Raw genomic sequence first — 11,267 nt, 5'->3', positions numbered from 1 at the left:
TCTGCGAATTCCTCTCCCTAAGAACCAAACGAACGCCACACGCTCTCACGCTCTCTCTCTCTCGCCACTCCCTCCCTCTCTCCCTCATGATCGCATCTCCCTCTGCAGCTGCTGCAAAGCTATTCAGAAGATCTCTCATTGCTCCCTCCATCCGCCCTCCTCTCTCCTCCCTTTCTTTTCTCCACCACCCTTTCTCCTCTTCTTCCTCCCACACCCTTCCAATCCAATCCCTCAATCCCCTCCCTTCCCTCATCAAAACCCACAAATCCCCTCTCAGTCCAACCCTCCACCGCTCCGCAATCGCCGCCTCCATCCTCCATCAAAACCCCACCAGAGCATTCTTCTCATTCATCCAACTCACCCTCTGCGATCGTTGGACGGACCCCACCACCTCCAATTCCCTCCTCGCCGCTCTCTCCTCAAATGGGCATTTTGAATTTTCCAAAATTGTATTCGATACGATGGTCTTCCGGAAAACCGCTCTCAGTAACGTCGGCTTTGGTGTTTTCACTAATGCATTCTCCCGTGTTATGGAATTGGAGAAGATCTTGCACTTATTGGATGAAACCAAGGACCGAATGGAAGGGATTAACGGGTCCGTAATTGCATTTTCGATTGTTGATAGTCTCTGTCGGGCATCAAGATTTTCTGACGCTTCACAGGCTTTGGAGGATCTTCGCTGCAGAGGGTGTAAACCCGATTTCATGGCCTACTGGGTCATCATCCAAGGGTTCAGATCGATCGGTAGAGTAGACGAAGTAGTTAGCATTTCGAAACGGAAGAGGAAGCTGGGCGTTGCACCGAGGATGAATGAATATGCTGAGTATATATATGGGTTGATTTCGGAGGGGATGATTCGTGAAGCAAAAGAATTGGGCGAGGCGATCGTCGGCGGGGATTTCCCAATCAATGATGATGTTTTGAATGCGTTGATCAGTTCGGTATCTAGTGTTGAGCCCAATGCAGCCATCGCATTTTTGAAATACATGGTGCAGAAGGAGAGGTTCCCCACTCTCTCGACATTGAGAGACTTGAGTCGGAATCTCTGTAGGAATGGGGAGATCGATGAAATGTGGGGTGTTTTTCGCATTTTGGATTCGAAGAGTTATTTCTCAGATTTGGAGCATTACAATTTGATGGTGTCGTTCTTGTGTACGGCGGGGAGAGTGAAAGAGGCGTATAGTGTTCTTAAGGAGATGAGGAAGAACAGCTGTGGCCCGGACGTTTCAATTTATAATTCCGTGATGGAGGCTTGCTGTAGGGAAGATCTATTGCGGCCTGCCAAGAAGCTGTGGGATGAGATGTTTGCAAATGGGTGTAAGGGGAATTTGCAGACTTACAACATCCTTATTGGTAAATTCTCGGAAATGGGTGAAGTCGAAGAGGCGAACCATCTATTCCATCACATGTTGGAGAAAGGAGTGCAGCCTGATAGTATGACCTACACATCGATAATTGAAGGGTTGTGCAGAGAAGGAATGGTGGATTTGGCGTATGAGATCTTTAATTCGTCTTTGGAACAGGATATTGTTCTTGATGGATCCACATTGAATACATTAGTCCTTTCTATATGTAAACAAGGTATGATTCTCAATGAAAAAGACTTCTATTTCTGTGTAAATTTTCGACATAAAACATACATTGGTTTGTTACATTGATTTCCATATTCGTAACTAAGAGAGCTGAATCATGCTCATAGCTTGCATACAGGCGTCCTTTGTTATTGTATTTTGCTTTTGCTTGTCATTGCAGTGGAATCAGTTGATTACGTGTCAAAAGGGGGTTTATTTATTTTTTGGCAATTTAGGTTCCGTTTGGATGCACAAGTGGATTGAATTGCGAAAATTCAGTTTAATCAAGACGAAAAGACAAGTTTATGATGCTTCCTCATGTTCATGATGAGAACTATACCTCGAATTTTCCATTACATTCCTTTCTAGTCCAACTTTCAAGTAGTGTAATTGCAATTAATTGTCCAGTCCCTCAGCGAGGCAACTGCTATTTGCTAATTCAATTTCATTGTCCTATTATTGCAATTTAATTTGGTAGTGAATCCAAACACACCCTTAGACAACCCAACCCTCTTCCAATTACCGGTAAAGAGCAACTGAATTTAAATCTTGAACTGTATTAAAACTGCAAACTCGTAACCATATAAACCAACAAAATGACCAAGGCATTACATAATGGCATCGGCCAATGTATCGACCAGCTTGCTGGCGGTTATGATATGGTCAGTATTGGACATTATAGTCCCTGTTTTGGCCGACACGGCTCTGTAACAGTCCCTTTTTTGGAATATATATATATATTAAAAATAAAATAAAAAATTGTGAGGGTTCAAAATGTTTTTCTTTTTTTCTTTTTTGGAGGAGGGGACATGTATTTGATGGTGTAACGGGCCACTCGTTGGTAAGAAGGTTGTTTGTCGAGCAGTGTCAACTTGGGGCTGTCTTGCTGTACTTTAGTTTTTGTTTTTCCTTTTTTGCTTTTCTTTCTGTTTTCCTTTGTTGGGTTTGTTCCCATTTTGTGTTGTGTTTTTTTGGCTTTGCTTAATAAACTCATTCACCTTTCTAAAATAAATAAATTTGGCGTCTTCGCCTCTTGCTCACAAAGGTAACATCTGTTAGGAATTACCGTAGATCGCTTTTGAAAGTTATCAATCGTCAAAACTTTTTTCTGCCTACCAACCAAGAGAAAACTGCAACTTTGGGAGGAATTTCATAATGCCATAAATGGAAGGCGTAATTATCTCCAACACCCGAAGCGGAAGATTGGATCATCTTGAAGAAAGAGCTAACCTAGAACTTCCCTGAACTATAATATTTCCAAACCATTTCATCTTTACCACTTGGAGGTGACACAAAGCAAAGCCTCTCCAAAAGGGACGAGCTCTTCAATTTCCAAATCAGTCACATCTCTTGTGCAAGGGGGAGACCAACATATATTACTACCCGAACTCAAGAAACACTCCACCACCTTAACATCTGTTGAAGGAGCTTGCCGAGCTAGGTTAGAGTAGATTTGAGAGAAGGGAAGGTGGCCGCACCATTGAACCTCCCAAAATCTAACTCTAGTTCCATCGCCTATAGAAAAGGATGTGCCTTTTTTGAACTCCGCCAATAAAGCCATATTTGACTTCCAAGTTGTTGAAGCCCTATAAAGCGAAGACTCCTTAGCTTCCCAACCTCCCGGATTAAGCCCATACTTGGAAGCAATGATTTCCCTCCAAAGAGAATCTTGCTCTATGGCAAATCTCCATAACCACTTCACAAGTAAAGCACGATTCATATTGAAAAGATCTCGCAGCTCGGCCCTGCCTTCTTCAATGGGTTTACATACATCTTCCCACCTCAAAAGGTGAAATTTGAAGCCTTTGTAGCAGCCTTTCCAAAAGAAATTCCTTTTAAGCTTCTCCAATTTAATTCTAACCAAATTTGGGCATTTGAATAGGGAAAATGATATTAAAGTTAAAGAAAGTGGGAAAATGAGATTAAAATTGAGAATAAAACCTTTCATAATGGGCCCTTTTATGGCTGTATCAGCTCGTATCAGCCAATACAACCCTTTTTTCCCATAATGGACAGATTCAAACCCCCCTATCGTGGCGGGGGGTGACCGTTTCATGTACATAACAGCAGATATGGCTATAAGGTAACCATTTTTTAATACCATGGAAATGACCAAGAGAGTCAATACAATGCTTTCATCACTCACAAATTAACCTGCCATCTTCAACAAACATGAAGAGGAAAGCCTCATATGCTAAAAAGAAAGAAAAATAAAGAATCCTAAGGCTGCATTTAGATGTTCTATTGAATAGATTTCCTGGAATTAGTTAAAGAACGCGGAAAGGACCAAATTGCAATACCTTATCGATACCTGTATTGACATACAGTCATGTACTAGGCTCAAAACTGCAATTATGTTACTTTCAAGATGGACTCGAAAGGAATACAATTGCAATTTGAGGGCTACTTCCTCATTTTGAATACTTAAGAAGGTTACTACAATTTGATCATTTCCTCTCCATTGAACTAGTCACTGCAAATTTCAGTTCAATAGTGCATCCAATGCAACCTAAGGGCCTGTTTGGATACCACCCACTATATATATATATATATATATATATATATATATATATATATATATATATATATATATATATATATATATATATATATATATATATATATATATATATATATATATATATTTGTCATCTCTGCCGAATGGATTGACATGCGAGTTAAAAGAGCTCGCAAGGAGCTGTGCACAAAAAAATGTTTCTGGGAAGCAGTGATTTAAAGCCACACCACACATGTGTGAATGTGTCATGCTTGTGAGGGATGCAAATCATCCACCTGAAGTGCCCTCACATGACCATGCCTCCACTGAAAAATCAAGCCTGTTGTTGTTCAGATGGGCTGCAGCAGATGATTGAATTTGAACCGTAGGTCGGATTTCCAACTGGCGCTGATACTTCTTTTCACGCCTGCCAGACAAAAAAGAACTGCAATGGCTTTTCAGTGTCTCCCAAACACTGTAACCCTTTATCTACACAAAGGTTTTTGTTATTGTGAACAAAAATATACATTTTGGTTGCTGGCAATATCTTATTAGTGCAGCCTGTTTGCTCCAAACAGGTCATTTCATTGCAGCTTCGAAAGTCATGCGTGGGCTCGCCCCTTCTAATATAGACAGCTTCAGATCACACATTGTTCTGCTCAAGAGCTTTGCAGAGGCTGGGGAGATTGATATGGCCATTGACCACATCAAATGGATCCAAGATACTTCCCCTCTGAAATCAGGTGCAATAACAAGCGAACTCATAGCATCCCTTTCTTCTTCATCAAAGCCAGAGCCTGTTCTGCAATTGCTTCATAAGATGAAGGAACGGGGCCTAGCTTCTGAAGATTACCCATGGGTTGATTTATGCAAAGAATCGTTCGAATGGTGATGGCCAAGCGTACATATGCAATGTGCATGGAAAATCTTGATTAAAGGTAGCAAAATCAGATGCCAGATGGATGATGAATACAGGTGATTCGCTCTAATCTATTTGCTTTCACTATTTCATATATTCACGTCGATGATTGCAGTTGTTTTTCATATTACTGTCTGTTTGGTGAGCCCTGCTAATGCTACTAATTGTGGAAGTAGGATCTTGAATCCCACTCTCCCTACATGTGCTAGTTTGGCCTGTCCATGTGAGATTCAAGCTGTTCATCAGCTGGCCCCCACTGTGTATGTTCCATAACCCAAAAATCAGGCTGGTCTGGTTATTAGATGAGCTACTCTCGTGAATCGTATGTGGAGCATTTGTTAAATTTTTTAACTGGCCATTTCTTTTTCTTATATGCATAGCCCCCGCCTATGTTCAGGCTGGGGGTGCAACTTGGGTTGGATCAGCTCAACCCAAACTTTGGGTCATGTTGGGTCAAGGTTGATAGTTGGGATTGGGTTGAGAGTCCTCAACCCAACCCGAGTTGGATTGTTGGGTAGGCCCTGGGCAACCCAAATCCGACCTTATATGTTGTACATATACATGTGAGTTATAACTAATATATGTGATAGAAACATAAAATCATGGCCTACATAGGAAACAGGGTTCATGCAAGTTTGACCAATATGATCTACGGACCACCATTATGTTTGCTCCATGGCATGTTCACATTGCACACTACGGATCTCTAATATGTATGCCACCTCTCAGGATCTTGCACACGTGTTCCACCCCCTCATACGAGGAGCTTTCCATTGAATAATCATGATTTGCTGCTCATGACTCTACTAGAAGAATTCATTTTGCATCTCTCACAACTTTGGATCCATGGCGCGTTGCTGTCCAATGGGACCCATATGCTGAGTGCTCAGATGATTGGAACTGTCCATGTTATGGACTCTATGCTTGATGGGCCACCGTAAGAAACTTACACTGAATGGATGATTATGACCATTCACTATTAGTAGATAAATTTATAACAATGAAGAGAAATTTTTCAATGGCCCTTATTCAATCTAAAAGTTCAAGGTGAAAATTCTAGGCTTTATTTTGTTGGTGTTATTTTGGTAGTCATGTATAGAGGTGGGCATTGAGTCAAGTTGGACCGAGTTAGTTCCAACCCGACTTGATTCAGTTTTGAAAAATGCCTGACCTGAACTCGATCCGACTCGGTACCGAGTCCAGTACGCCTGACTCGATCCGAGTCCAGGTCTGGGCTGGGCTGATCCGAACCGAGTCTGACTCGGTCAGAAATACCGAGTCGGATCAAGTTGGCACTAATTCGGATCGGGTCATCGGGCTGGACGGAGGGGATAAAATGGATGGACAGAGGAGATAAAATGCATAAATCATGGTTAGCTACGAAGAAAGATAGATCCATTGCTGAAAACTACTCTATAGATTGGGTTTGAAGATTCCACCCTATATAGGGCTTCAGCTATCTGGAAAGGCATCATACGTATGAAGAATGAAGTCCTTCAAAAGATTGGGTTTGAATTAGGCAACGGTGAGAACATATATTTCTGGACTGATCTCTGGTTAGGGGATACTCCTTTGAAAGACAAGTTTCCCATCATATTCCGATTAGCTGCGAAGAAAGATAGCTCCATTGCTGAAAACTACTCTATAGAAGCAGATAGAGTGGTGTGGATCATTCAATGCCGAAGGAACTTGGAGGATTGGGAAATAGACGAATATGCGAAGTTGCTTCACTTCATACAACAGGCCCACCCAAATCAGATGAACCGTGACAACCTGATTTGGAGGGCTGATTCCTCCTCAACCTTTTCAGTCAGGTCGTTATAGAATCAGCTTCTTCTCAAGCCCAGTAACACTATCTCGCATGGCCTTCACTTCGTATGGAAGTACCCAGTTCCCCCGAAGTTATAGGTCTTTGGGTGGCTGGCAGGGAACAGGAAAATCCTAACCATGGATAATCTTAGAAAAAAAAGGAATGATCCTAACCAACGTTTGCATGTGCTGCTTGAAGGCGGAAGAAACAGTAGAGCATTTGCTCATCCACTGTCCATTTGTCTCCACCATTTGGTCAAATATATGTTCTTCCTTCAAAATTAGTTGGTGTTTTCCCAAAGATGTGGACCTCTCACTAAAAGCTTGGCATAGCGTCAGCTTAGGCTTTTCGAAAACCCGGCTATGGCGGATGGCGATTCTTGCCGCATGGTGGTCTGTGTGGACAGAAAGAAATAACCGATGCTTCCAAAACGAATCGAAACCGTCTCACGTTGTGGGTTCCAACATCAAATGTCTTATTGCTGAATGGGCCTCCCATGCTGATGTTCTTAAAAATGTAGATTTACTCTTTTTGGGGCCTAGTTAATCTCTGCTCCCTCGGCAGATTCTAACTCTTTTGTATGCTCGTTTCTTTCTAAATACAATCAGTTATCTTTCAAAAAAAAAATGCATAAATCATGGTGGACCTCATAGAGTTTACTTAGTCCGCAACCCGTTTCCTTCCATCTCCACCATTTCCTGTGTGCTCCATCCTCTTCCATCCTCTTAACATTTAAAATAAATAAATAAATAAACTAAAAAAAAAAAAAACCAGACACGCACCTGATGGGCCGCTGGTTTCCGCCTGCTAGATGGGAGGAGAGAGAGAGAGAGAGAGAGAGAGAGAGAGAGAGAGAGGCCGGAGGGCTGCGCCAATGGGTGCCAGATGGGAATGGGTTTTGTTTTTCGGTTCGGGGTGTGCAGCAGGGTAGGGTAGAGTGGATTAGAAATTAGGTTCACACACACACACACACACACACACACACACACAAGTTTCAGATCGGGTCAAGTCTAACGGATTGAGTTCCGGGTCGAGTTACTGGGTAACTTGAACTCGACTCGATTTGAGTCCAGATTGGGCGGAGCCTACTCGGTTTGAACCAACTCACCCATTCGATTCGGGGGAAGTCGGGTCCGAATGAGTCGGACGAGTCGAGTCGGTTCGTGCCCAGCTCTAGTCATGTATTATTTTAATGGTATTATTTAATGATAGATGTTTCACTTTAATTAGGGTTGAATATTGAATCCCTTGGGTTGGGTTCGGTCGGGTCTACAGTTGGATTGGGCCTTGGGATGACTCCTCTTGAGGTTGGGTTGGGCTTGGGCTAACCCTCAACCTAACCCAACCTGAGTTGCATTCCTAGTTTAGTCAGTGTATGAAAAATGCCGCCTGTCAAAGATCTCATCATCCATTAAAAATAATAATAATAAGTGACTTGGAAACAACTGTCCAAAAAAGTAGTTTCCAACTCTACTTGGTATGGATGGTGGTGATCTCTAATCATCGAGTTCTAAATAAGCAGTCTGTATCATCACATGGAGGGCAGCTCGGGAGAGTCTTTCTAGTAATTCCTCTCCCAAGATATCCGGTGACACTCTTTCTTTTTTTCTTTTAATGGATAATGGTACTACGAGAGTAGTTTGAGTGAGATGAGTTGTAAGATAGTTTCGGACCATTGATCAAGCATGCCTCATTGCAGCGGGTTACAATTTGATGGGTAGACTTCTGTTCATTCAGTGTAGACAATTGCTCCGCAAGGTATTCCATAACGGTTACCTTTACAATACAGGTTGTCACGGCTGTTTTGGCCCTTATGGCCCCAGTAACGGCCATTACGGTCTGTTTTTTTTTTATTTATTGAAAAAAAAAAAACCTGAAAAACCTCTATCTGTCCTTCGATGTTGAAAAAAAAAAAAATGTGAAAAATTATATTTGCCCCATAACAGATCATTACGGGGCTGTTATGGCCTTTACAAGGGGTGTGATGGCCCGTTAACAATAGTTACAGGTTTTTTTTTTTCACATAACGGCTGTTACGGCTGTTATGACCCTGTAACATGTAACAGTTACCACTGTTACCTTTACGGCACACCATGATCCGCAGAGAACTGATCAAATGGTATGAATTATGACTGTTAGATATTTTTCAGACCCTGACTAATTGATGGTGGGTCCACTGGATGGATTATCTGGACTATCATGCATGCGGCTGATCACAGGGACTTTAATAGTCGCGCTAAGAGCAGTCTCACGGTAAGTGATGTGATGACATGCAGGACATGCCTACTCTGAATTCTTATCAGGCGATTGGGATTTGGTGGGGCCTGCATCTCATCCCTGTTTGATCTTTCTCTCCACTTTGTTTCACAGCAACAGCACTGAGTCATGAGCCTCATCAAATGTACCGTTTGTTGGCACATGATACCATACATGTGGTGTCCATGGTTTAGTGATCAGGCCATTGCTCTGATGGGCCCAACAATGGACAGGCGGATCCCAACCTTTTGATCAGTGGCCTACAAGTAGACAGTTGACAAGAGAAATACCACAGCAGTCCAAATTCAACAGAAAATATCCCAAAGATGGAAAGGTTAGATCTTTATGTGAGATTTTTGGGCATCTTCCCATCCACATGGAACCCATCACATAAAACAGTTTTGATCATTGAACCATCGGGCCCACATGTAGAGAATCTGGGACCTCCACAAATTATACATTTGCAAGGCTTGGTACACTTACAATTACTCCACATGAAAAGTCTTCGCAGCACACGCTCTATGTGGCACATGTGTAAGATTCTGCCCATTCCTCAGGTTAAAAACCCCCTGGCCAAAATATCATTGGCACTTGTGTGCCCCACCTGATGAATACACAGGATCTCAGGCATATGTACTTCATTGGCACATGTGCCAAACAGATACTGCTCACCAAAATCTCAAATGATAAGGAGACCACGAAGATACACACCATTAAAGAAAGGATTCCCCCCTTAAGTGGGGCCCATGTTCATTGATCCAGGCCATTAGTCTAGTGTATCCCACTGTGGATGGACCAAGTCACAAGGATCTCCTGCATTGGATCAGTACTGGGACTTGTTTCCAGTTGACTGTGGACTGTTGTTTTACCTCTCTTTTTAACTGTCTATCTGCCACCCTCTAACCAAGAGGTTAAGACTTTCCTTTCTAGGAGAATTTTGGGGCATGATCCATCCATAATGGGACATAACAAACAAATGGTCTGGATCCATGGGCCCCAGGTATACCAACCAAACTTGCAATTAATCACAAAATCCCCCTTTTCCCAATCATGTTTATAGCCCATTTAATTACTTGCAGAGCTTTGGTAAGCCCATGCACATGTACAAGGCAACCCATCTGCATGCCACAATAGGTGCCATCGTAGATGGGTGCAAGATCCAAGCCGTCCATTATATGGGTTCACGCTGAAAGATGCCTTTGGCCAAAAAATCGGGGCGGTCCATTTGTCAGGTTGATCACAGTTCAAGAAACAAATGGATGGCCAGAAAAGGAAAAAACTTGGTGAAGTTTTTCTAAGACATCGTGCCTTTCAAACATCATGGCCCACCTGAAGAATGGAACAGCCTGTTTTTTGCAGACCCATCTTATGGACGACTAGGATCTTGCTCTGGTATGCCACAGTGGCACTAAGAGTGGCTAGATTGCTGTGTGCATGCATGTGAAGCTTACCAAACCTTTTTATCAGATTCTCCAAACGCATGCATTGGATTGCCAATTACACATGTTTAAGGGCCTGTTTGTTTTTCAAAGAAATGGAAAATACCTGAGAAATAGTAATTATTACAATTTTATTGCGTTTGAGAATTTATGGGAATTTTTGCCTGTGAAATTTGTTCAAAAGATGTAATTTTAATTTTTGAATTTCTGGGTGATGCGAATGATACATCCATTCCGTCAGTCTGTTTTATTAGAATATTTTGGAGCATGAGACAAAAAATGAAGTGGATTCAACATTCAAGTGGCCCACGCCAAAAGAAATAGTGGCCTTGCAAAGTTTTTAACGGTAAGTATTTGATTTCCTTTTTTGTATGACGTGATCCAATTGAGTATTAGATATGCCTCAATTTTTTACTCATGCTATGAATTCAACTGGAATAATGGATGAACGGTGTAGATAAGCGAAATGCATCACAGTGGGACCCACAGATATTTTTTAATATTCTTGGTTTTTGTACTAAAAAGTAAGTAGTCAAATCAGGTAAGTTCTAATTGTAGGGGGAAGTAATTATTACTTTTTTACGCTGCATTTACCATTTCACCGGAAAATCAAACACGCCCTAAAGGAGCAAATTGCTATTAATGGCTTGAAACAGACCTCATTTCCTCTCTATAAATACTTATGTTCTCTCAGAAACCCCAAAAACACACTTTTTTTTTTTAACACGCACACACACACCCCCACACACTCACACCGTAGTGGGAATACCCGAAC

At 42.0% G+C, this 11,267-nt stretch overlaps 1 protein-coding gene across 1 annotated transcript; it reads left to right on the top strand.

Moving 5' to 3' along the window:
• Window positions 1–10,561, top strand: LOC131246722 (pentatricopeptide repeat-containing protein At5g14080). The gene is made up of 3 exons (XM_058247087.1): window positions 1–1,581; window positions 4,647–5,043; window positions 8,948–10,561. The coding sequence occupies exons 1-2, from the start codon at window positions 87–89 to the stop codon at window positions 4,958–4,960; spliced, it is 1,809 nt and encodes a 602-aa protein (XP_058103070.1). The 5' UTR covers window positions 1–86; the 3' UTR covers window positions 4,961–5,043; window positions 8,948–10,561.
• The last annotated feature ends 706 nt before the right edge of the window (window positions 10,562–11,267 follow it).

The sequence above is a fragment of the Magnolia sinica genome, chromosome 5 (genome assembly GCF_029962835.1).
Source record: "Magnolia sinica isolate HGM2019 chromosome 5, MsV1, whole genome shotgun sequence".
Classification (NCBI taxonomy): Eukaryota; Viridiplantae; Streptophyta; class Magnoliopsida; order Magnoliales; family Magnoliaceae; genus Magnolia; species Magnolia sinica.
The sequence above is the reverse complement of the archived record's forward strand: the minus strand, read 5'-3'. Positions and strand labels throughout refer to the sequence as shown.

What these genes read in the sequence shown, in the direction of transcription:
- LOC131246722 (XM_058247087.1), top strand. Translation starts at nt 87, where the DNA reads ATGATCGCATCTCCCTCTGCAGCTGCTGCAAAGCTATTCAGAAGATCT. An exon ending in CCTTTCTATATGTAAACAAG is followed by an intron (nt 1,582 to 4,646) that starts GTATGATTCTCA and finishes TGCTCCAAACAG; the next exon opens with GTCATTTCATTGCAGCTTCG.